Source organism: Pyrgilauda ruficollis, unplaced genomic scaffold (assembly GCF_017590135.1).
Source record: "Pyrgilauda ruficollis isolate IOZ18807 unplaced genomic scaffold, ASM1759013v1 scaffold21, whole genome shotgun sequence".
NCBI lineage: Eukaryota > Metazoa > Chordata > Aves > Passeriformes > Passeridae > Pyrgilauda > Pyrgilauda ruficollis.
In genome coordinates this window covers 6423093-6450233 of record NW_024520318.1, presented here as the reverse complement: position 1 = coordinate 6450233, position 27141 = coordinate 6423093, and the positions used below count along the sequence as shown (strand labels likewise).

Sequence of the window (27141 nt, the reverse complement as noted above, 5' to 3'; positions counted from 1 at the left end):
TATCACTGCAGGGTCAAGAGGGAATATTCTCATGCAGGTGCACCAGTATAACTGAGGATGCTCACACCAGTTAGCTGCAGGCACTTCTTGCATGTGCCTAAAGAAGAAGCCTCTGGTGTTTAATCCAAGATGTTCCAGGCATGTGCCCCTGCCTCTGCATGGTTTGGGGCATGGCAGACTAATATTTTGATCCCCAGTTACACATTTTTCATTCTCTTAACTCCACCAATCAGGGCAGGAAAAACCCATCACTGACAGTCTAACTGCAGTCTGTGCTGGGTTTTAAATAGGGCTGATGCTTGAAAACTGATTACAAATGTTGTTAATGAATCACAGGCCAAGCTCTCTGCTCGGTGGCAGAGACAGCCTCAGAAAAATTAAGTGCAGTGTAGGAATGATGGAAGATGGTCTTTTGCTTTCAGCAAATTACTATCTTTCATGAGGATTTCACTTGTTAAAATGAAAGCAATAACCGACATGGAAAACTACGTGCTACAAAGAGCTTGATTTCTTTCCCAAATTAATTTTCCATCTTTCATTTAGAAGTGGACTGTTTCTCAAGGATGCAAAATATTTTTTGGTCTTTTGTCCTGAGTCTGGGCTTTGCAGCAGGAGCCCCTGAGAAGCTTATATGGTTCAGCAGACTGCAGGCCAGCTGATATGGATATTATGCTGGTGTTAAACTGTGCCAAGTCTAAAGCCTGTGGATCGAGATTTTGTCAAACAGTTCCAATTCTTCCCCCACTTTATGCCAGTATTACTCAAATTGCTTTCACTGTGGCTGTGCCTAATTTATACTGGGGCAAGGAAGTGCAGAGTTAGGCCTGTGCTGACCAAATGAACAATCATAAACCTAATAAAGGTTTGGCTAATAAAACAGCCAAAAGAATAAGCCACATGAAGTCAGCCGCAGCAGGGGATGTGAGACCGGGGCCAGCCATGAAGTTACCTTTGCATGTAGGAGCGCAGCAGCGTGATTCCCAGCAGGAAGTACATCATGATAGAGCACACCATCATGGCCAGCCCCAGCAGTATGGCCCGGTCCTCTCCAGCTTTCAGGGCTGTGACTGTTTTCCTTTTGTCCAGTAGGTCGTGATCCCTGATTTTTTGGTAAATATTTCTGAGGTTGAAAATAATACATTCTTATGTGAAGTTCATGTTTAATCATCAATGCAGCCTCTACAGGGTGGGCACTTCCACCTCCATACCCATCTCATGGGAGAGAAAGGCTTAAAGGTCCTCTGGTGTCCTTTTCCAACAGATTCACTCTGACCTGGTGGAAAGTTATTCATCTCCAAAACAAATTACAGCCATTTCTGAAAAGGTGAAAACCTCTTACAGCAAATACAAATATTAGACACTTGTGCCAGCTCAGTAAACACTTCTTTGGTACAGCCTCTTTGGCTCAGTAGAATTATCCCAGAGGTGCATTTGACCTGCCAGTGCCATCTCAGGCCACCAGAAGATGCCCAGGTGTATGAGGTGTCTTTTCTCCATCTGAATAGGGTAACAAGTCTTGTTTTACCACATGTAGGCAATAGCCTGAAGAAAATCATCGTTAATATTATCTGAAAGGACCATGCTCTCTTTTGATTCACTACAGGCTATTGGTTTGGGCAATTTTCCATCCTGAGTGTGACTCCAAGCTCATTGATTTCTGTGGGTTTTTTTGATTGGGAACTTATTTACTTTATTCATAAAACAGCTTTTTGGAAGCCCAGTTACTCATTACAGTGAAAGCCCTCACAGAGAATTATCCACCAGAGCTATTTGTTCTGGGATTAAAAAAAAAAAAGAAAAAAAAGAAAAAGAAGATACAACAAACCATTCCCCCTTCAGCAGAGAGTCCTTTGCATTTTCTAACCATAAGTCCTTCTTTCATCTCCAAGCCTTTGATGATTCAATGGGTCATGAGGACACAATGGTGGAGAAGGAAATATTTGAGTACATTTCAAACACACTCAAACTTTGTGGGTTTAAAATGTACTTACAGACCTGAGGCTGGTCAAAATCTCCTGTGCTTTCTGTAATGGTTCTTTAGAATCATCCAGGCAGCACCCGAAGCATGTGAACCGCACACCTCTGAGCCCTGGCACCACCATAACATGGACACAGTAGTACACGTGGGAGAAGTTCCTCTTCTACTGTCTGCAAAACGGCAGGTGAGCAACATCAACGTCACTTTGGCCTCTAGCAAACCCACCACTCGTTTCAGCTGAAGCCACCAAGTTTCACTCACCCGCGGGGGAAAAAAAAAATAAAAATCACTGAGTCAGGTCAACCAGAGAACTTACGCTGGCTATTGAGGATAAAGAAATAGAAATAAGACAGATGTGAAATCATACATAAACACAGTAGAAGCAACAGCAAAAAATATATTTAATCATAGACTCTCTGAGACTGGAATTGAATTTCTGTTTAGGTGATGAGTCATAGCCAGGAAAAGCACATATGGTGTGGGGTTTTATAGCAGAAATCTTGCTTAGACAGTACTGCAGTCAATAGTCTCCTGTACCCAACAACCCTTGAGGTTTTTTTTATCCAGCTGTAGTTTACATCTTTAGGTGTCCATGGTTTCTCTTCAAAACCATCCTTTAGAGCTTGTCAGTATTTTCCTATTTAAAAATGAAACGGTAATTCAGCCTGTCAAGGTTTCCTCTGCTGTTTGAAAAAAAAAAAATATTGTAAACTGGCAGATGCAATTGCATTCAAAGAAGTAATGTAGAGTAATAATCTAATGCTGCTTTTCTATTATTATTTATCAAACTGTATTTAACTGCTGCCATTAGGATTTGCATGGCTCCCAGATGGAAGCAGGCAGGAAGGCAGAGATTGTCATGCAGTTCCAGCACATTAAACGATCACACAGCATAACTTATGTCAACGTGTAGGCATAAAACAGCCCCAGTGCAATCACTCACTGGTGTCATTGGACATAAAAGGGATACAAATGGACAATTTGAAAACAAATAACTAATTGAGATTGGTTACAGGTTCTTCCCATGGCTTTAGCCAAAGAACACACCATCAGAGGTAACAAAAAGGAAGGACTGAAGGGTGTATAGTGAAAATGAGCTACCTGGCAAAGGTGACTGGTGACCACCTGCCTGGTTCACCCTCCAAGCTCACCTACTGTAGGAAATAAAACTAAAGAAAGCTCTGCCTCAGAGGTCAGCCTTGGAGCATGGCTTCCATTGCTCTTTTGTAAATATTTGCTATTCAAAGCCCCAAACAACAGCAAAGTGATATCCTGGTGCATCTCACTGAGGGTTTTTTCCCCTGAATCCCCGCCAGGAGTCAGCCTGGTGACCCTGCTGGGGTGGGTGGCACATGCCAGCCCATGACAGCAGCCCAGGAGACAGCACTGAACAACCCTTCCTCCTCCTCCTCCTCCTCCTCCTCCTCACCCTTGTGCCTGCACTGGGGAGGTGCCAATTCTCTTTGCATGACACTGGCAATGTCTGCTGCTACAAAACTTCACATTTTTGCCCTTGAGAGCCCTGGTTTGGGGAACACAATATGTTTTGGCCAGCATTTGGCCAGAAACAGAGCAGTCTGAGCACCTGCCTCGCTGGGGCAGCAGCAGTGCCCTGCCCATGAGTGTGCAGCTCTGGGGGCGTGGGTGGGTTCGTGTACCTGTGAACTTTTGGCACAGCTCAGGGGCCTCCCTCTGCTCGGTCAGCTGGAATGATGCCCTGCTTAGCTGGCTGATTTTGGATCCCAGAGCTGCACAGCCACAGCCAGCTGCCTGCTGGGCTGTGTTTGAGTACAGGTCGCTGCATCCCAGGCGCTGCTCACCAAGTGACTCCATCCAATCCTTGTGATTCCCTGGGATAACTCCCCATATGCCATCCGGGGCAGCTGTTGGTTTTTAAAGAGGCCCCAGCTGTCAGAATACAGGGTCTCCCTGACTTCTTCAAAGGCATTTAATAGGAAGCAATCCCCCTAGGACATAAGGTCTTTGTTCCTTGATCATTTCCAGACTGAAGTTCTCCCCTGCTAAATTTCCCTGTCCTTTCTGCCAAGTTGCTCCACGGACACAGATTGCCTGCACTCCCCAGGCTCAGGTGCCAGAGGGGAGATCTCAGCTGTGACTGTGCCTGCTGGGGACAGGCAGAGATTTCCCTCTCCATGTCCCTGCACAGCAGCAGTGCAGGGATCCCTCTCAATGTGGTCAGCAGATCCTTCTGCACCTCCTGCTCCAGAATGAGCAGCACTAAGAGCTCTGTAAAGAGTGCCAAGTGTCCTCATGGGAAAGCTGGAATAACCAGGCACCTGCAATTACTTTATTTATTTCAAATAAACACAGATTACCTACCTGCAAAGCCCTCCCCTTGCAGAGGGACCATGGTGTGACACTGAGGGGGACATTGCCTCCTCTGGCACCACGCAGTCAGACAGGGATGCCTGCCTGAATAATTCAGAATGACTTTGAATTCACATTCCCTTCTCTGATATCACAGTTGTTATGCAGTTGTCACTCAAATTACTTCATGGTGAGGTGTTTACTATATCAGAAATCCTTGAATGCAATGGTCAGAAATTACTCCTCTGTCTTATCTGAAGAATTCCCTGTGTTCAGGGATTTTTCTGCTCAGAAGCCACCTTCTTTACATTTTTATTTACAGGTATGTTTGGCTGCACCAGTAGTAGACCTATGGCAACAGGAAATCTCTCTGGAGCCCTCAGAACAGACTCAGTGATGATTGTAGGTGGATTCCTATAGATATTAACAGATTTGTTCACTCAATTCCTTCATTCTTCCTCACCAGGCTGGACAAAACTGAACCAAACCAAACCAAACCAAACCAGTGCTTTGTTTTTCCAGTGGTTGCAATGGTGTGAAGAACCTCTTTGACAGCTGAGAAAAAATGAGGGCTCAACTAGTTTTCCAAAGCATAAAATGTGGCAGCTGAGGAATTGTCAATGGCTAAAACAGCAATGAAATACAGATATTGTGGTGCTGATCCTGCAAAAAGAGATGCCTCAGAGATGCCTGATTCCTTTAGGGCAAGTGGCTCATTGCAGCACAGTTAATATTATGGTGCAACCCCTCAAAAGTCTGTGGCTGTAGGACATGTTGGGTGACAGACTTGCTGATCCATGTGACAATCTTCCTGTCTGAAGTTTAAAGGACAAAATTCTTGGGGAAGGGTCATTTAAGGTGAGTAATTTCTCTGAAAGGCACCACCTGTTTGATATAATGATGGCACTGGTGACCTTACATGTGTTAAAATCACTGCCAGACACTGGAGGATGAGTTTCTCCCACTAACAGCACTTGCTCTGTATTCACACCTCTCCTCTGCAGTCTTCAGGCTGCCATCAGCACTTTTATTTCCATCTTCTTTTCCTCCCTCTCCCGCCTGAATTTTATTAATCACTCACAAGGTACAAAGAAGTCCTTCTGTACAGCTCTACAGAACCTCTTGGGAAATAAACCCACCCCAAGGCTTGTCAAGATATCTGAATTCACCATGGCTGGTGTGTAGGCACAGAGATCCTGCTCCCTATTCCCTGTCTCTGCAGGCAGGCAGGGATGAGCTCTGCCTGGATTTGTACTGACCAGCCTCTGGTGAGACCTCAGCCCAAGTTAATAAGCCTAGCTTCAAGGCATGGTGAGAGTCAAAGGCTGTGCTAATCAGGAGCTTCCAGCCAGCCCAAAATGTGGGCAGATATCTCCTTCAAGTGTCTAACCCCGGATCATGACAGCGTTCTAATGCAGAAGGACATTAGCCTGGGGAAAATTCAATTAAAGAAGAGACTGGCAGAAGCACAGGAGGCACTTAGACAACCAGCTCCAATGAAAGCTCATGCTGCAAAGCTGGCCTTTTTGTCTTCAAACTATCTGTTTGGGATCAGATAATCCAAAGAGCTGAACACCTATGCAACCTTTGCAGAAATATTCAGAGAATCGGCCAATTCTCCAAAGAATCTCAGGGTCCTGAGGGCAGCTCTGCTGCCTGAATTCAGGAGTGCAGATTGCCAAGCAGATGCCAACAGTAACATCTCATTAGAATTACTGAAGAGTGTGTTTTGCTAATTGGCACTGTAGATACATTGATATCTGGCTTTGTTTCACTGGAGTGTGATTTTTTGTGATTACATTTAATAGTGACTGCAAGAGGAACTGAAGGAGAGGTGGAAAGGGGCAAAGGAAAGAAAAGAAAGGCAAATGTGTCCTTGTTGTGACAAGACAAGCTGTCCAGCAAATCTTACTACAAAGGAGAGGGATTTTGGAAGGATGAGTCTGAGCATTACTGACAATTATTATTCATCACTGATATTTAACTTCTTTTGTTCCCAACTGAGCACTGCCTTTGTCTGTAGACTTCAAACCTCCCCTTCCTTTCCCTTCTCTTTGGCACATTTCCCTGCTCCCCTGGGAGATCCAGTAACTCATTTATTCCTCTGTCTCCTTGAGCCTGTTCCCTCCAGCAACACCACTCCAGTGGGCTGGTGAGCCACCAGCTCTCTTTCAAGCAGCTGAACAGCCCCCAGCTACTGTGCAATGTATTGCACACAGGCTCATCCTCACACCGGCACCTGTATAACCAGAAATCATCTCACAGCTGGATGCATCATTCAGGTGTGCAACTGTGGTCTTTGCTGGGGTCCCCAGGATGAGGGAAGAGATGAATCTAACTCCAAGTTCTTAGAAGGCTAATTTATTATATTATGATATTATGTAATATTAAAAATACCAAAACTATACTAAAAGATAAAGGATACATCAGAAGGCTAGAAAGAATGAATAATAAAAACTCGTGACTGACTCAGAGAGTCCTGACACAGCTGGACCAGGATTGGTCATTAAATTAAACAATTCACATGCTGGGAAGTTCCAAAACCACATTCTAAAGCAGCAACACAGGGAGAAGCTGAAGCTTCTCAGCTTCCCAGGAGAAAGTCCTGGGTGAAGGGATTTTTCAGAAAATATCATGGTGACATGCAACAGCTGTGTGGGGCAGTGATCTGCCTGGGGGACAGCGTGGCTGGTGGCTGGAGGCAGGACACCTGCAAAAAGCATGAAGGCTTCACAGGGGCTGCGGCTGCACACCTGTGGGTGGGGGTTAGTGTGCTTTTATACCTGAATCAGAGATGGTCACGGTGTGCTGCTGGTGTCTGAGAACAAGGAAGACTTTGGCCGTGGCTCTGGCATTGCCCCCTGGCTCTGCTTTGGCTTGGCACGGTAACCCTGGCACCCCCTGGGTGCTCCTGTGCCTGGTGGAGCAGGGCTGTGGGCACAGGGAGAGCACCCTCTGCGTCCCTCCTGCTCCTCCAGTGCCACCACTGGGGAGAAGCCACGGGCCACGCTCACAGATATGCAAACCCATAAGAGACAATCAGCACAGGTGCCTTTACCTTTTCTCATCATGTCTGTAAGATGTAGATCCCCGGCCACTGGTCCAAATAAACATTTTAGAGGGTTGCCCAGTGTTGGCTCTGCTCGCTGCAGTGGGACGATGGAAGGACCTGGGGGAAGAGGGATAATTTTTGTCACTGCCCACCCAACACGGCAGAGCACATAATATCCTGTGTGCCAGATCTCCTGTGGCCATGCCCCCTGTGCTCTGAGGATGGACATTTGTTAACTTGAGGTGAGATGTAAAATAATGGGGATGAGAGACCAGTGTGTTGGAATGGAAAATAAACCCCATTAGCCCCACTGGCAAAAGATGAGGCTGACTAATCAGGCTTAGCTCTGCTCCATGCTGCAAAGAGTTCATACCACGGGCAAGAAATCATCAGTAGTTCAAGAAAGGGTAATAGCTGTGTCCAGTTTTCTTATGGAAGTATTTTTTGGGGACAAAATGGCTATTGTTTAAGCACATCCACACTCATTACAGGTTTTTGGTTGTTCTGCAGCTCTCAGCAAGGTGAGGCTCTCAGGGAAGGTGTCTGAATGGGGCAGAAGTATGAGATGAAAATGCAGCATTTTGTGGAAATGTAACTGATATGACAAAGATATCTTTTCCCATGGAGAAATTACTATCCTGAGGCCAGTTAGATCCCTGCCCAAGGACTTCCTTGTTTCACTTCAGGGCATGAGATCTGTTACCTTCTCTCAGGGTCTCAGGCCACATTGGACCTGCTAGTGGGGATATGGCTCCCCTCTAAATTTCTTCTGGTTTTAGTGAGGCTCAGTTAAAAATCCTGGATTCTGAGAATTGGGCCATTCCTGTGAAGGCTGCATTTTGCATTCTTTCACAGCACAACATTTTGTGGTTTTAATGCATTCAGATACAAGCTTAAGGGAAAAAAAAAATCCAGAAACCAAATAGTTCATTGTGAAGTTTTCATACACTGGGGGCCATTCTTTAGCTCACTGAAAAATAAACCTGATGGCTGATGCTGTCAGCAGAGAAGGCACATGATCTGAAAAAGTCTCTAATGTCACTGTTTCCATAGTCATGCAAAGGGATAATTTCAATATTTGCATAGTGGTGAACCAGGAGAATACTTAAATACTGTAGAGGTGGCTGCAGGGGAAGACTGACATGGACAGGAGCCAAAATCCATCTGTGTGCAGACAGGCTGATGGTTGCTGAGGGGCAGGGCATTCCAGCTGGAGTCAGCCCAGAGCCCCCTGCACAGGGGCCATGACACAGCCCCAGGCCCAATTCTCACCCTGGTTGGGCAGCTGGCTGGGCAAACTGGCCAAACTGGTGTTCCTGTCACCTCCTCCCTGCTGGGATCCTGCTGCCCTGCCCAGATGCTCAGGGACTGGGACTTGCAGACAAGGACCTTGCTTAAAAGAAGAGGTGGCAATATTTGATGAAGCTTTTGGCTGTGCTGGTGAACAGCAAATTGGACAAGAAGGTGGTCCAGAAGAAAGAAGGAGGAAGGAGGGGAATCTCCCCCAGCCCTTTCCCTGATTCTGTGGTGATCAGTGCAGTCTGAATGCCAAGAACTATTCTGTTTTTCCATACAACCACTGTAGTTAAGTACTGGGGAATGAACAAGATGAGGCACTACCTCCCTGAAATAACTATAGTTCAGAAGGTGAAGTAGCATCTGCTGGGATCTAATTAATATAGCCAACAACTAAGTGTTTTGATAGTGATATTGGTCAGAAATTTCACTTGTAAGACCCTGAGCCAAATCCTCACACTGCTGGATGAGATTTTACCCACATTACCTCAGACAGCACCACAGTGACCACCCAGCTGGTGCTTCTGCTCCAAGCCATGCAGGAGGGGTCAGACCAACTACCCAGGGGCCACATTGCATGCTGGACTGAGCCTGCCCCAGGCTGAGTCCCTTAATGATGGAAAATAAAATTATGTTTTATTTAAATTATGCCATTGCACTCTTTAGGACGTCATGCACTACAGGAGAGCCTGGCTGGTTGTGCTGCCACAGCCTGAGTGGCCCCAGAGTCATCAGGAGATGGTGGTGAATGCTATTAGAGAGCCTTTTCTTAATTAAGCAAAATTTGGGCACACATTAGAGGTCATCTGCAGCTTCTGCCACCTGTCTGAGCCTACACGGACACCTGGGCAGGACTCCCTGGGCAGGGAGCCAGATTTATAAGCTCCAGAGCAAATTGCTGGGGTGGGAGCTGGATGAGGAGGTGTGTCCCACTGAGGGGATGCCAGAGAAGGAAAAGGGATGCTTCTCTTCCCGGTGAAGTCGGAGTGATTTCAGGCTCCCTTGCAGTGCAGTGCCCTGGAGCAGTCCATATGTGACAGCTTTAAAGCTGCCTGCTTCGTTAGTTGAGCAATCCAAGCTAACTACCACTATTTAACACACAATTGCACACCTAATTTTGTGTAAAATTGTAACACTGATGACATCATAACACTACTCCAAAGGTCGAATAAGTGACTGAAGTCCATGGTTCCCTTAGCAGGGGTTAGACATTAGGTAAAAACCTTTTGTGCTCCAGCAACAATACAAACTCCCCAGGACCCTTCTTTGAAGGCCTTTGGAGGATTCATAACCTCCAAAGCTGCAACCTCCATGCCTGCTCTGCCCCACCAGGTCAGTCAAATTTTCATGCCTTTCTCCCCTGCTGGGTAAGTCTCTGTGAACTGTGTTCCTTCACTGTGCCCTCTCTCTTTTCTGGGAAAACAAATAACTGCTTTTTCTTGGCTTTTATCCCCCGTGGCTTCTCATAGTCAGCTGCTGGCAACTTATTTTTATCGTGCAACAAGTAATCAGCCTGTGCAGCTCATTACTGCAGGATGTCAGCCTTGCATGCAGAGTGGATTGTGTTATTGCCTGAACAGACAGAGCACCTAAAGTCACGAAAATACCTTAAAAACAGTGGAGAAGAGATGCTTCAAGCTGATATTTAGTCTGCCAGGACTCTGTGGGGGATACACCTATGGGGCAGGTTATCCAAAAACTGCTGTAGTTGAGGTGACTTTTGCCAGTCAGGGTGCTGGGTGGGACTCTGGCCTTTCTGCCTGACCTTGCCTGGACACCTCTGTCTCCTTCACTATTTACACCATGTGGCATCAATGCAGTTGTCTCTTGACACGGTTGCCACAGTGACAGGCAAGGAGACCAAGCTTTGCTTTTTACAAAACACACCTCATTCCTCATATCTGGGTCTATTCTGAGTAAATAGATCAAGGCTAAGGGCAGAAATGCAGAGTAAAGAGTGCACAGTCTGGTACAAACACAGGAGTCTGTGCTGCTGTCCCACTCCTCCCACTTTCTCTTGTTCTCATCCTCATCTTGAGCATTACCTGCTGGTGGATATCATGGAACTCACTAGAAAACCTGACAAAACGTCCACTATTCTGCCCTGTCCTAAGGACTATCAGCATGTCCACATGCAACAACTTGATTGAGGATTTCAGTGTGAAGAAAACACAACAGGGAAGCATTTACTTCAAATTTCTCCAAGAAAGGGTGTACTTCTGAGGGTAAATCACAAAATCCCTTAGCTGGTGCCCTGGGGACTATATTACATACCCTGTGTTACTCTGTTGTCCTCACTTTCACCCTGGGCTGGCTGCTCTCCTTCCTCTGCCTTCAGATTGTGCCATGATTGGTATGAAAAGTCCCTTACCTCTAGGTCACCACAGCTGTGAACAGCCAAAGAGAGATGTTGCAGACCACGTTTTTAGATGGAAAGCTGAGTTTTATGTGTGTATTTGCTTGTAATTGCCTCTGCCTATGTTTATGTTAATCACAGGGTTTCTGAGACCTTGGAGAACCATTTACAGCACCAAACTAATGAGCTTTTTTCCCCTTATGACATTTCATTTCCTGGCCACTGTTAAAAGATTAGCACTTGCATTAATTTTGCCTCATAAAAGACACCCTGATTCATCAAAAGGCAACAAAAGCTAAACATTCACCTAAAGATTCAATCACTGACCACCTCAGCTCTGTGAATACACCCACATCCCCCACTGTCCATGCTGACAACTGCTGGATGCTTTATCCCAGGATTTCCCAGACAGAAGATTCATTCAAACCCCAAGGGAATTCTCTGGAAACTCCAAAGTTTTCCTGCTAGCCCAAATGTTACCCTCTCCTCTTGCCACCCACAGCAGCCAGTTCTTGGACAGAAGGGTCAGTGGCTGTTGAGTGATGGGAAATATTTGGTCTCTCTCATGCCTGGATAAACCCTTTTTTTGAGTGGTCCCACCCACCATCACCCATGAGAAAAGGAAGAGGCTGAAGCCAGGCATCAAAGACAACCTGCAAGAAGACTGTTGTTCACTTTGAGGTGAATTTACTGAATATCAACAATTAGACTTTGTATCCAAATAGGTATAAGACCCATTTGGTATAAGACCGTGCTTCTCTCTGTTGATAGAACGTTCTCTTACGGATTTGATGAGCCAGAAAACAGGGAAAGTGGTGTGTGCTGAAGGATGGGAGAGTAAATAAAACAGCCTGTTGAATTTTTAATGTAAAGTGTATCCTGACTGGAGGGTAGTCTGGCTTTCAGATGCCTTAGAGTTTCCCAGGCAGAGTGGTGGAAGTAACTACTGTATTAAGATGCTCCTGTTTGATTCAGGAGATGATCCAGGGCAGGTTTCCAGTCCTGATATTAAAATAATAAAAGAACTGGACTAAGGACCCTTGTTTGCATCCAAAACACAACAGAAAACACACACCAAGAACACAATTAAGCTAACTCACAAAAGAAATGCATCTGCATTAGCAGAAGACACTCACCACTTAGGGAACATTTAATGCTCTGGCAGAAGTAGCTCTGAATGGAGGAGCAGCAAAAGCAACACCAAAGGGTGAGTTTGTGCCTCTGAGAGGGAACTTTGCTGCTGCACAGCTGATGGACAGAGGCAGGGCAGAGTGACACAAATTGCTGCTCTTGTTGCAGCCTCTCAGGAGCCCCAGCTGTACTACCAGACTAACCCAACCAGCAGTGACCTTCAGGCTGGGCAAGGGGAAAAGGGACAGTGGGCAGCTGGTGTTAATGTCCTGACAAGAGTATGGGAAGGCTGATGGTTAATGATGCTTCATTAATGATTCACCTCTGTTTCTGACCCTGCTCCAAAACCTCCCCAGAGCTCAGAGCTCAGAGCTGAGCTCTCCATCTAGATTTTGAGTTGAATGAGGAAGATAACCTGGACAGAGAGTGCTCTTGCTGGATTTCCCATGTCACAGGCATGTCTAGGACATTCCATGTCCAAAGGAGGAGAGTGGGGCTGCCAGGGACAGCTGAAGCCATCACACAGAGGTGCAGATTAGCTGTGTGTGGAACACAGTGACATTTGGGTATGTTTTCTAAGGCAGTATTTCTTTATACTTAAAGTCACCCATAACAATTGTTAATTTCCTCTTTCCAGTATATTCAGGAGAAAAAGAAGCATTCAGAAAGGTTGAGGCATCTGTATCTCCCTGACACATAACAATATGTCTACACTTCAAAATTAAATATTCCAATGTAACCTGTGAATCTTCCAGGTTTCCATCCCATGATGTTTTTCTCTCGAGTGCTGACTTTGCTTTGAAAAAGCTTTTAAGCCTTGCCATTTAATTATGTCCCTCATCCCTAGGCTTCCACTTTCCCAACAGCTACCTTTTCCACTTTCCCAACTTTCCCTAGTCCACCCAGCATGTCTGTAGACTTTATAGCCTTTATTCTTCATGATCTTTTAGCCTTTAACTTCCTTCTCCAATTCTCTTTCCTTATTTGTTTTCCAAGTGCCTCTTCCTATACATTACTATCCCAGTGACAACTTGTTTCACTCACCTTGGCCACACTGTGTTAGTCTCAATTATTCTGATTTAGCAGACTGAAGCAGCGAATTTGAAGAAATTCCTGTGCCCCAGGTCAGCTACAAAGGAGGGGGCTAGAGCAAGCAAGAGACTCACAACTTCTCTTCTTTGGTGACCTTTTGGTTACCTTGGAGCAGTCTGGCATTATGGCCTCAGTTTCCTGGTCTGTACAGGAGAAGTGCTGGTGCCACCACTGTACCTGGCACCTTCACACCATGCCCAGGTGGCAGAGCATGAGGGGAAGAGCCAGCCCTTGTTACCACCCTCACGTTTTGGTGCTGGTGAGTTTGCAATCCAAGCACGAGGCAATGCCTCTCTTGGCACGTTGCAGTCGTGAGGATCAACGTTTGTGAGGAACAGCTGAACATAATTGTCCACTTTGCCTGTCAGGATTCTGCAAACATTTTTAGCTTTCTGTGCTGAATTTGAATTTACGTAGCAAGTGACACATTGGACAAGCACTATATTCATCATCTCAGCTGCTCCCTGGTTTCAGAGAAGGGCACAATCTGCCTGTAAAACGGGGTTGGCTCTGCGAGAGGGTGTAGCAGAGGCAAGTGCGGGGTCACCTCCCTGCAATTTGCTTTTATCCAGCTGAGCCAAGAGAGTTTTATAGTGAGATCTGCTCTGCCAAAGACCAGGCAGTATTACACTGGTGGAGAAGGGTCCTGGGGGTAAGGAGGAAAGCAGTGAAAGTGCTGCACTACCTCGCTTGTTTCTCTCCTTTAAATCTTGACACAGTCCACTGCAACTGCAGAGGGATAGATCACCTTGGGTGCTGCACTGCACCACAAGAGCTGGGCCAGGCTGGCTGGATAAGAGCATGTGGGTGGCAGTGAAGAGGCTCTGTGGCTCATGGCTATGCCCTGATAAACCCAGTGGGAAATGGAGATGGGTGAGAGAAAGGAGATGGAGTGGAGGCACACTCCATGCTGAGGTCAGTCTCTTTGATGGTCATCAGAAGGGAATGACCTTCTCCCTACAAAAAACTGAGTTTTTGGTACCTACTTCACCAGGTCTTGAAGGATGCTGTTTTGGATACTAATAAATCTGTTTTTAAGAGTAATTTGTTGCACAGTGGGAGCTGAACACCTCTGACTATGCTGAAGTGACCTGGCTTCAGACTCCTGTGTCCTTTCACCGCTGCCATTTGAGGGACCCAGGGTTTACACCCCAAAGTGTGAAACAACAGAGTACTGGCAGTGCTGTTTTAGAGGTGATGAACAGAGGCACAGAGGTTGCTGAGACTTGGCCAAAGGCTCCCACGAAATCTGAGGTGGTTGTAGTTGGAAAAACAGCCTAAAAATGGTGGACAACCACCTTCCACCCAGCGAGGAGGGAGGAGAGCCAAGACACGTAGAGATGCCTGTGCCAGAGAGCAAAGGCAGAGCCTTGCTTTGTGGTTGTGCCAGGTCCCATCCATGGGGACACCCCTTCCAGCTTTGTGCAACCGTGCCTCGGCTTTACACCCCTCCAGAGAAGCTGATCTGAGAAGGACATGGTTTTCAAATGTCCCTGAAGAGAGCTTCACTTCAGCACTAAAATACGGATGGTGTGTCTGAGGGTAGGAGCCCAGGGAGAGGAAGGGTGATGTGCTGCTGGGGACACAGAGGACACCAGCAGCTTTCAGGGAAACCACAGAGGAGAAGCATATTGCATGAGTGATGTGCCTGGGGAGGGAGGTGAGGGCACAGAAAGATAAACAGATGCAAAGCAGCACCCAGAGGAAGGGCACGAACAGGCAGGGCAGATAGGGCAGGAGTGGCTTTTCTGTCACCTAATTCCTTGAGCAGGTCAATCATGCTTTATCTCCTTTGAGTCAGTCCCTGTGCCATGGAGAGCAGCAACCAGAACAAAGCAAAGGCAGAGGAGAGCTCAAACTACTGCCCAGCGGGAAGTGAATATTCTGGCACTATTTATTTTTGAGTCTGCATTTGGATTAGCTGTAAAGAGCTATGTGGATAAGCAAGCAGGCAATTACAGCTGGGACGTGCTGCTCATGAATGGAAACATCTCCAATCTGCTCAGGACATATTGAAATTCTAATTCAGTTAGATTCCTTTAGTTACAGCGCTCATCACAGACACTAAAAGAGATAGGATTAGAAAATAAATACAACTCTTCTGCTGCCTTTGGTCTGTCTTCTGTGCTCCCCTTTCCCTCCTCCCCTCCCCAGTTTTAGCTGTTGTTTGACTTTATTTTCTGTGGTAAAATGCAGCAGTCTGCTCTTAGTCTTCTTGTTAATTTTTATGAGCATCTAGCAGAGAACAGCTGGGCAGACCTGTGTGCTGCTGAGGGGTGGACAGTGAGCACCAGCACAAAGCCACTGCTGCAGCTTCTCCTGTCACATCTTACTAAAGACCACTGCCCAGGGACATCTGCAAAGGTACAGGGGTAACACAGAGACTCAGAGCAGAGCAAGGACATGATTTGCAAAAGCTCTTCCCTGGCATCATCCCTGGTCCAGACAAGAGCTCCAGCCTGCACTGCTCACCCAGTAAGCACACTGGCTCTCTGCTTTGGGTTCTGGTGTGAAGATCCTTCACCCTTGCAGGCAACCACTTCTGCACTGTGTTTGTGCAGGCAAGTTCCTAAAAGATCTGATTCAAAAAAGTGACCAGGGAAGAGGACTGGGAGTGCTGGATCAGCCCTGCCACTGTGACCTGGAAATTCAAGGAAGTTACTTAGCTGTGTGCAGCTGGTTTAATTTCTCTGTCTGTCAGTGAAAAATGTTGTATTAAATCTGCTGACATATGCAAGGAACAGATAATTGAGCTCTAAAAGTCAGAGACCACTGGATTGGAGGAACAGGAGGAGCTTGAGTGTGTAACTCCATCTGACTGGCAGTTGTGTTCCATCACATGTGGTCCCTGGACCTGCTGGGGGATCTCTGAATGCAGGAAAATGTCCACAGGTAGGTTGTGAATAGTCCTGACACATCAGCTTAGAAACCTGGTTATGGCAGACCCTGGGTAGAAAGTTCTTGTCTCCCTTGAAACTAAGGAAAGGGCTTGATGGAAAAGGCAGTTGGAATATCCAATATGACTGATACTGAGTCATGGAGCTGTGAAATAAGCAACTTTGGTAAAAACAAACACCCAGCTTGGCTCTCATGAGCATCTTTCCTCTTTGTCTTATTACAAAAAGGGTAAAATTGACATCATAAGCACTCTGCAGTGGCTTGTCATCCTTTCAGAACACAAACTTCACCATCTGTAGCCCTCTTAGTTGAATATGATAAATTGCTCAGATTCACAAAACAAAATTTTGTGCCCAAGTGCTGTAGAAAAGCTCCAGACATATTTTTTTTTCCTGCACACATTTCACATAGTGTTCACAGAATTGAAAATTTTTATGCCCTTATTTTTTAAAATGTAATTCTGTAGGTGCAGCTGCCTGTTGGCTCTTGAGTCTAAGTCATGTGCAACATGGCTACACCTCTGTGGACCTTTGAACTCACACCCTTGTCCTCTGAAGATGCCTGTTTGCTTTGCCTGATTGCTTTTTGCTGATTAGTGGGGAGGAGATGTTGTTTTAACAATGAGCTCAATATTAAGATAGCAATTTAATGGAAGGGAGTTCTCTCCATTGAGCAGTCATAGCAAAATAGAACAGCTCTAGGGAATGTGAAAATCGTATTTCTAATGACTTCTAAACACAGCTAATGCTTACCAGCTGGGGACCTCTGCTCATATATGACCAGATATCTTCTGTGATAGTCTGGGAAGTGATGGTAAGGATGTCCAAGCCACATATCAGGGACAGAAGCCAGCTGGCTGACTGGAAGAACAGTGCAAAACCCTGATTCCTCCTGGGCAGCTATGTGCCCCAGAGAACCATTTCCAGTGCAAAAGAAGGAAGCCTTTCTAGTGGAGACATTTGTGGCTGGGACACAGTCAAATCCAGCCTGATGAGCAAGGCAAGGGAGAAAGTTAGAAACTAAGTGAAGGTAGAGTGTTAGAAAGACAGGGAACAAAACCTCAAAGAGAGCAGTGATGCACAGGAGAGAGCAGGAGCAGCAGCACACTGCAGCAAGGCAGTAATGAAATGCACAGGGCAGCTGGGATGGGGTGGATGGGAAATCTGGTGAGGTGAGGAGTCATTGACTGCTGAGATGAGGCTGATGACTGGGCTTAGCCCAGTGCTGCACCAGCCACGAGGTCAAAAATCAGAGTAAACTCTAAAGCACCTGCTCTGCAGATGAGTTCAGTGCCTGGGAGGCTGGATGATACAGATGCAGATTCAGCCTCTTTGGTAAACAATAGCTCAGGAGTTATGAATCTCTACAGTTGTGTCCTTGTAGTATAATTTTTAGCATAAAACCAATTTTTCTTTAGAGTCAGGAAAAAAGATAGTGAGAAAGAAGTAAATCAAAGTCTCTCTAAGACAGAAGAGTGTTCATATGCCTCTAAAGTAGTTTTGAACCAAAAATGAGAACAAAATCTCTGCTGCTCTCTGAGGGCAGTGGAGCATGCTGAAGAGTGAAAGGGCCACATCCATGAAACCAAAACCCCGTGTATTTTTTGTCTTATAATTGGAAATATTTCTGGAAATGAAAGCAATGGTAGGAGCAGTCACAGATGCTTCCATTCCTCACATGACAATAATCTATATTAATTACTGCAAGCATCCAGCTTCAAACAGTGTCACTGCAGTGCTATTACTGTTGAAAAGTATTGAGTTTCCAAGGAGGTGAATGTCTTTTTCTCTCCCTAATCATGATTGCTTGGCTTAGTACTTGGGCCAAGCTTCTATTTAACCAAGATAAATGGAGATTTCCAAAACAAGCAAGTTAACACTATGCATCACATTATTACTCTCCTCACAGACTTCTTGCCTCGTGTGCTATTTTACTGAGGTGCTAAACACAAATAACAATAAGAACTATGCAGGATCCTATATGTATGAAAGATAAAATAATACATAAATCTGGTTTTGACCATTACTTTGTCCTATTCTGTGACAGCATTTTCCCTTGATCAGTGTAACAGAACAACAATGTTTTGTCCTATAATTTCTCTTCTGTGAAACATGGGCATCCACACCACATTTTTGCAGATATCACCAGCCTATCTGACTAATATTTTGTCGCTTCCTGCTTGGAATCCTTATTTATCATTTAAGTTGATGTGCCAGCACTGTAGGTTAGCATTCAGAAGAGCAGATGGGGAATTAGAGACAAAACTTCTGTCAGTGATAACGGGACTTCCATGCTTCATTTCCCCCGGGGCACATGAGTGTTTTCCTTTTCAACAGTGCTGGGCAAAACTGCCTTAAGGAATTGGTGGCAGCAAAGCTGTGAGCTGGCAACACACTGAAATTGTCAGAATGCAGGGATAGATTTTGGGTTGCTGGGCTATTTGTGGGAAGTTATTTTGTAATAGCTCCCGGGAAGATATCCATCTCAGTTCTGGAGTTCCAGTGCAAGATACCCAGAGAGAATTGACTTTCTGGGAGAGTCAGTGAGAGGTCTGGCACTGAACAACTTCTCCTCCACAAGTGGGTTCACCTTACAACATTTCTGGCTGTGCTGACCAGAGCAGGCTGCAGATCCATGAAAGGTCCTAATTCAGGTCTCCAAACACTCCAAATCCCACTATTTCAGCATCATCCTGATGCTGGGCAGCACCTCAAGGCTCAAGGTTTCTTATACCCACCTCCTACAGCTTTACTCAGGGCAGTGTCCAGGACAGGCCACATGTCCTCGTGTGTGGATGTGTGAGGTCCACACACGTTGTACCTTCCTTCAGGGAAAACTTCCCCCGTTTCTCCAGCAGCTCTGTGCACCAGCCCCTTTCCCAGGCTCCAGGGAATCTCGTTTTCTCTTGGGTTCAGCACCCAGCGTCCAAAGGACCTCCCCAGCTGGGACGTGGTTCATGTGCTGCAGCCTCAACATTCCTCACCACTAGGGAGTCACAGCCAGAGGAACATCCCACCTCTGTCCTGGGGACACTGCCAGGCTGGAGAGCCTTGTGGCACCTCCCTGGGATCGGTGACCCCACACCCTGCTGGCTCTGCCATGGGCTGTGCTGCTGATGCTGCCCAGCAGTCGCTGAATGAGAGGAACCATCAGCATCAAGGCAGAAATCACTGTCCTAACACACCAAATGTCACAGGGGAGATTAAAAACAGATTCTGCCTGCTGAAATGTGTACTGAAGATGGATAGGAGACCTGCCCAGAGAGCAGAAGCATGCCCCTATCCTCCAGTGCCACACAGATGGGATTTGTTCAAATAATTGCCTGCACCATCTCACCTTCCCTGGTTTTTGTCTCTAAGGTGTCCATCATTTGGCCAGCCTCCACCCACCTTCTCCCAAACAGAAAAGAGACTTTTCCTAATCATTTGATACTGCCAGTAATGAAACAAAGAAATAAATGCTGAAAATCAGAACATAATGTGTTACGTCTGTATTCTCTGCTCTTCAGGAAAGTTTAACAATTGCATGTTAATTTTCACCTAAATTGATGTTTCTATGGACGTTCTTCCTGCCTCCATCTCTTTTAAGAATCTCTGAGCCTCAGTAATCATGTGGATTACATTTGAATCAAAATGCAGAAAAGCTGTGTGGTCACGTTGACCTTGAAATCCTGAAGACCATTTCCATTATAAAGGTGCTTTACAGCAGAGCTTGTAACTGAGGAGGCTGCTAAGGGAAGTATAACCAAAAATGTTTTTCACATAGAGATATTCTCAGGATACTACCTGCTCCTAAAAGATGCTAATTGAATTCTTCACATTGTTTGGATTATTTAAGCAGACATACCTGTAGGGTAACTTGTGAAGTGTCAGCTAATGCCCTGCTCATGCCTTGAGCTGTTCCTGTTGTAAAGTGTGTGCCTTTCTCTCTAAAACAGTGCAGTAAGTAAATAAAAGCTGGTAGTCTTCCTCCAAATGTGTTTAGAGGGCTTTTATCCCTTATTGATTTCATGGTGGTAATTCAATAAGAGTAAATATTATCAGGAACTGCATTTTTATTGTATTTTACCTTTCACCCACACTTGCTGCTTCTCCTTACACTAGAGCTGCTTTTAAAAATTCTTCTTTTTAAGCTTCTCTACAAGCTTAATGAAGTCCATCATTTCAGTGCTCTTTGATATGTACTCAGAAGAGACTGGGTACTTGATTCTCTTCTTATTTACACCTGTGAGGTCAGAAGCTGAATGCAGAAGCAAGCAAAGGGCCAGAGCAATGCCACAGAGCCTGTCAGCACCACAACAAAGGCTTTTCTTCAGTTTGCAGTGGTCCTTTGGGAAATCCTAACAGCTGCACTAATGTTGGATGTAATTGAAGAAATACACTCCTTAAACAGGCAGGCAGTTCGGTATTTAAACATAATGCCTGTTGAAGGAATGTGTGAAAGCTGATTTTTGACCTTCATGTGAGGCAAAAAAGAGATTTATTTTTTTTTTTTCAGTATCTGTACAGATTTTAAAAAGTGATGTGGAACATTTTGTCCAATAGTAGCTTTTTTTTTTTTTTTCCATAGTGTTGGTATTTATTTTTACATTTTGCCACAATGGAAATTCAATCAAAGTCAAGGATTTTATCACCTTTCCACTCGACTGCCTGAGTCAGATGCTTAAAATGTAACACCAGCAGCCCTGTGAGTAGTCGATTAAAAAAAAAATCAACCTTTTGCACTATAGCTCAGAGAAGTGCCTTTTTGGTTTTTTCTGTAGCCTGGTGGAGTCATTTGCTATCAAAACAAGTTTTCACCCAAAGTGGTCTGCTTTTGGCACTTTAAAAGGGCTGGAAAATGTTGCTGCTGGAGTGTTTCAGCTGCCAGAGTGCTCCCCAGCCACACCAGTTTGCTGGTGCAAAGTTCTGGGCTTCCAGCAGGAGTTCTGCTGTCAAACACATTTGCTGACTGGGAAGCAGCAATTTGCTTCCTCTCACTCAGTGCAGAGAAAAAGGAAGTTTATTTAATCTGGAAAGTAGAAAGCAGGAGTGGAACAAAAATTACTATTCCTCTGCACCTTCCCAGCTTTCCTTTATGCCCCCAGGAACTTTGCTTTTTTTTCCATCACCACTTCCAAAGCTCTCACTTCCAGCTCTCAGCACAGCTGGAGCAGCAGTGGTTTCAGCAGCCAGGTCCTCCTGAGGCTCTGTTGTCCCAGGTTTGGTGTGACAGAGGATGCTCATTCAGCCCAGTCCCCCCAGAGGACCCCAGCACTGACAGTGGGAGAGGAAGGGCTGCAGACAGCACATCCAGTTCTGTTCTGCAGATTTGGACGCACAGAATAAATTCCTGTGGGGTATGGGTCACTGAGCAAAGATATCCACGTGTGGGTTCCTATTCTGTGTACCCTGCTGTAAATACAAACCAGCTGACTGAGCTGGAAGGTCAGGCTGGCTCCAGCAGGGCCCTGACCCCCCTTTCTGCTCATCTTGGAAAGGGCATCCCCCAAGAGTTAGCTGGGCTGCACTTGGAAGAGTATCAGCAGTTACAATAAGTGACTGATACTATTCCCCAAGTGTCTATATTTTCATTTCTATGGAAAACATTAAGCTGATCTAGGAGCACTTAATTTGGGAGATGCAACTCAATCCCAGCAAAAAGCAGCACTTGGGAGACCACCCGTGGATTTCAGCAGATCAGATCCCCTGCAGTTAAACTAAATGTCATCACACTGTACACAGCTGCTGACTCCAGGTTTGCTAATTTGTAAAACAACGTGAAGAAGATGCTGCAGTTGTGAGCAGGGCAGCTGAATTATAGGTACTTAAGCAGCACTGTAGGGATATGAATTCTGTTTATTGCACAAACCTGCCTCTATAATTAATAGAAATTATACCATTCCCTTGCTCTGTTTTCATTAATTCAGACTGATAGCTTCAGAAGACCAGAACAGATTAGGAAACACATTTTGGAAGAACAGGAGAGATCTAGAGGACTTTCTCAGCTTTTCAGCATCACTCCAGATCTCCTTCAACGTGTAAGGAGCAAAATTACTAGCAATGCTCTGGGTGTGACAAACCATCTGGCACCATAATTGTAACATGTTTTACTTTTCCCTGCTCCTGGGACAAAAGATCCAAACTTCCCTGGCTACATGTCTAAATTGAACATTATGAAATGTACTTTAAACCCTCAAGAAACAGCCCCACTCAATTCAAAACCTTCTTAAACCCCAACTGCTCTCTAAGACCAGCACCAGCACGTCCCAATGAAAACAGGCTGCAGGGTTTACCTATCAAGCTGCAAATGAACTGAACAGCCCTGGCTCCTTTAGAGGGAGTTTTATAGGCCTCTTTCCCCTCTCTTAGGAGGTGTAAACATATCAAGGTTTAACATTATGCTTTATTTATCTCAGTGGTGTAGTGTGATTGTTCCCACCGAAGCACTGGTGATTCTTTATCGCAGTAGAGGGCACTGCACGAGCCAGAGCTGCTGCAGGAGCTGGCTTAGCCATGGCCAGTGACATCTGAAACAGGGCTGAGTTTGGCTGCTGTTCCATTATTTTGGATGCTTCTGGGGACTGCAAGCAACGTGTGTCCAGAAAGGAGCATGAAAATCAGACAGCTGCACAAGGGGCAGTGGCCTTCCCCTCTCGTGGTGGAAAGCTGTGCCCCCAAAGCAAAGACACACAGGTAGGTGTTTTCCTCATGAGTCATTGAAAATAGAATTAATCCTAATAGCTTTCTAACATAAAGTACATAGTGACCACTGAACTGCTCTGACTAAGGAGGGCCCTTTATTGATGTGACTCCGTGGCCAAATGTAATGCAATTAAATGATTGGATTTGGTTACGTATATTGACATGGTGTCAGTGACAATTTCCATTCTCTCTATTATTTCTATAAATAAAGTCATCTGCCATAATTAGAAAATATGAATGTGCTAAGACCTCCATTAATTCTTCTCCATATTAATCTAAGATCTGGGCAGATGTTTATTAATACCTTGTTTCACTGTGTTCATCAGCTGTTACCAAGAATAGAAAGATTGAGACCTGATCTCGTGCTGAAGGTTAAACAAGAGCAGATCTTGCCAAATCTTGGCTTCTGATTGATATTTTGACAAGACTTTGTTTTTTTATCAAAATGTTTTTTGAATTTTGACCCTCTCTCTGTCTTTCTTTCCCTAAGTGCCCTTTGGCCCATGTATGAAACTCAGTGGTGTTTCCTGAGCTCTGGGACTGTCTGGTGTGATTTCAGTGGAGCTGAATTACATCAGCCTGTGGCCTGCCTTCTGCTTCTTCCACCTGGAGCTGGGTGAAAGCCCAGGTCCAGCACATTCAGTGCTGAGCACCTGCTCATGGGTGCTTGGGGATGGGTGTGAGGAGCAGCAAGTGTGGATGGACTGCACCAAGCTGTGAGGAGAGCTGTGAGCAGCCTGTGGGGCCTCTCAGATCCTCCTGGTATCCTGTGCTTGGCAGGTTTCAGAGCTGGTCTTTGTCCCAAGTCATTTCCCGTTGTTGCTTTCACTGGGTCTTTTGCCAAGAAGCTCCACAATTTAATTATGTTTTCTGTCAAAGAGAGCGTAATTTTCCCTGTTTCTTTTACATATTGTGCGTGGCAACCTGAGGTCACCCCTGATCTTCCTCTTCTTCCCCATGTGCCTGGTGTTTGCTGCCTCTCCCCACTCTGTCCTGTCTCACCATCACATCTCACATCCTGTTGCTGCCCAGGGTCAGTGTCCATCAGGGCACCTCTGCCAGCCTCACAGTTTGTACCAGCAGAGTGACTGCCCTGTCACCTCTGCAGAGGTGGCAGCTGCTTGGCTGTGCCTGTGTCCATGCGGCTGTACCAAGGGGCTCTGGAGTTCCAAACTCCTGCTTGCTGACGCTCCTGGAGTGCTCAGGCTGCCCACAGGGAGAGCAGGCACCGGGTGCTTGGGGTGAGCCATCCTGGGATGAGCCAGTGCTGGTTCCCACCTGGTGTTCTCAGCAGCAGTGCACAAGATGTATCTGTTCTATGCACTGGGACAGCAGCGGAGCCTATTTCTTGATTTAAGGAATAGTTTAACTCTTTCTGGCAATACCTCATGAACTTCTCCTGAAGGACTCCGCTTTCCCAGCCTAAACTATTTTTTTATTAGCTGGTAATTATTGTAGATTTTGCAAACTCTTAACACTAAAGCAGATGAGATGAAAAGATAGGTGTTGTGACCTATCTGTTGTGACCACACTGCTGCCATTCCTCATTCAAAACCAAGCAAAGCAGGGCTGTTCACAGCTGGGGTTTACTTTGTAGGGTAAGATGTAATACCCTGAACTGGGTGAGGCAACTCTTTTTATGAACCCGGCTGTATACTTTCGTTACACCTGATGTGAAGCTAGAGCATGTTGTGAGTTATTTAGGGCTGAGAATGGCCTTTCTTTACTGCTGTACCCAGCACAGTCCAGTTGGAGCTCCTGGAATTCATAAGGCCTTGAAGAATTTAAATAATTTCAAGATTTCAGGATAAGCATGACCCAAACCCTACCATACAGTCATCAGCAGGAATCCTGAACTGATGAACTGGCTGATATGTACTTTAAAGATTGTATCCCATCCCATCCCATCCCATCCCATCCCATCCCATCCCTTGGCAGATTCAGAGACAACCAAAGCGCATGAAAATGGCACAGCAAAACAGAAACAGGTTTCATGTCAAAGCTTCTCTTTAACTCAAAAAAAGGACATGGGTACAAAATTAGACCTTGTTTTGTACAAAGTCACTTTAAGTTAATATATATTAAAAATAATTGAAAAAAAAAATTCCAGTGTTGCTTTCACCACTTCCTAGCCCTTGTCCATGTCCTTTGCTTTGGCTGCTGCTTATCTCCTCTCTTGGCTGCCACCTTGAAATTACCACTTTTTGCACTCTTTTTCCCTTTCTTGGAATTGTGTTTGAAGAAATGCACATAAAGAGCTATTCTTTAGGTCAGCATTTCAATTAGTTTTAAGTCTTACATTTCTATTTCCTAAGTCTGTACTTATTTATTATTTGCATTGAATCTTTGCCTGAGTGTGTGCATTCATTCTGATAACTCTGTGGGGTGCTTATCTGTACAAACAGATCAGTAGCTTTTGGGCTGCACTTTCTGAAGCAATAAACTGAGACTTGCTTTGAACTTGAAAGCTTCTGTGCTGCATTTACTAACACAGAAAACTATTACAGATGTATGATCCACAGAATTGCTTCAATCCCATGCTAAAGGAAGTAGATTTTCTACCTGTTCTTCCTGGTCATTTTTATTTAAACAATTGCCAATTTTACACCCCCTTTTTTCATTACAGTCAGACTGAGTTCCTCAGGGGAAAGAACACCACTGATGTCACGGTGAAATTCTTTCTAGAGTTGACAGGTTTGGGTTAATTGCTGGTCCCAGCAGGTCCAAGTGTGTGGATCACCCAAGGGACTAATCTATAGAGAGGATCTATAGATTAGTCCCTTGGATTAGTCCCAGGAATCAATCTCCCTCCAAAGAGAAATGCTCTCTTCTCTTAAAATGCAGTAAAACAAATCCAGCTCTAATTTGATCTGAATTAAAACCAGATTTAAATCAGGAACAAACTAAGATTTTAATTTCTATTTCTAGTTTGTTCAAGTAACTCTTTGCACTGTCTCCCTCCAAGCCAATTTTAGGCTAAGTTGAAAAACACAGCTCCACAAAGTCTCTGTGGGAAGGCACCAGGAATGCAGCAAGATAATAGTGCAGCAAGATAAGGGGGATTAAGATTACTTCTGGTCTTTTTTAAGACACAAGAGGTGAAAAAGTTAATGGAACACTCAACCAAGAGACATTGCTGAGACCTGCAAAAAGTGATAAACCAAGATAGCTGGGTGAAATATCAGTGAGTGGCTGGAGTTTTCCATGTACATTGCAGCCTGCTGAATTCCACATGGATTATGGCATGGAAAGATGCCTGGCAGGAAAGGACCTGGGTGTACAGGTCAACAGCTGGCCAAACAGGAGTCAGAGGTGGCCAAGAAAGCCAATGGCATCTCACCTTGAGTAGTGTGGCCAGCAGGGCCAGGGCAGAGATTGTCCCCTGTTCTCAGCACTGGTGAGGCCACACGTCGAGAGCTGTGTCCAGTTTTGGGTCCTTCATTACAAGAAAAACCTTGAGGGGCTAGAGCATGTCCAGAGAAGGGCAAGAAAAGGATCTGGAGCATGAGTCCTGTGAGGAGCAGCTGAGGGAGCTGGGGGTGTTTAGCCAGAAGAAAAGGAGGCTGAAGCACGTCTGTGCAGGGGGCGTTTATTGCTTTTTATAATCCACTCAAAGGAAGTTTTAGCAAGGTGAGGGTTGGTTTCTTCTCCCAAGTAACAAGTGAGAAGACAAGAGGAAATGGCCACAAATTGTGCCAGGGGAGGTTTAGAATGGCTATTGTTAAAAGTTCCTTCACCAAAAGGATGGTCAAGCCCTGGAACAAGCTGCCCATGGAAGTGGTTGAATAATCATCCTTGGAAGGGTTTCAAAGAGATGCAGAGGAGTCATGTAGGGACATGGTTTAGTGGTTGACTCAGCAGTGCTGGGTTAGTGGCTGGACTTGATGATTCTAAAGGTCTTTTCCAGTCTAAAGGATGTTATTATTCCACACTGAGAATTTGCTTGTATTGTTGTGGAAATTAGATGTTACTTTAATCGCCATGGCGAGTTTGAGTGGATTACTCTGTGGAGACAATATCAGCCACTGACAATGCAAATCCAGTGGGCACCTGATCCAGCTGGTGTTGAAGCTGATGAAGTATTTCTTTTGTACTTAATGGGCATTGGCCTCAGCCTCAGAAGAGTTCACTTCAGCTTGAACTTCTCTGCCTTTGCAGCGATTTTATTAAATTTACAGACTTGGTATTAGATTTGCTCAGTGGTATGAGAACATTACTATTCTGTTAAATTACTTTTTCAGTTAATAATACATTTTTTTCTACAAAGATTTTACTTTCATAAGTCCTTTTCCCCCTCTTTGCCTTCAGCTGGTTAAGGAATTCCTTC

At 45.2% G+C, this 27141-nt stretch overlaps 1 protein-coding gene across 5 annotated transcripts in view; it reads right to left on the bottom strand.

The window, feature by feature from the left end:
- The window catches only part of LOC121353851 (calcium-activated potassium channel subunit beta-2), a 141305-nt gene that overhangs the window by 9909 nt on the left and 104255 nt on the right, over positions 1 to 27141 (bottom strand). For 2 of the 5 annotated variants that reach the window (XM_041468014.1, XM_041468016.1), the window contains exons 2-3: positions 7365 to 7475; positions 950 to 1120 (exon numbers count right to left, since the gene is read on the bottom strand). In XM_041468014.1, the coding sequence (XP_041323948.1) occupies positions 950 to 1120; positions 7365 to 7475 (282 nt within the window). Of the gene's footprint in view, positions 1 to 949; positions 1121 to 1995; positions 2149 to 7364; positions 7476 to 27141 lie in introns of all 5 variants that reach the window. The other 3 variants (XM_041468015.1, XM_041468017.1, XM_041468018.1) reach the window with 3 other exon arrangements.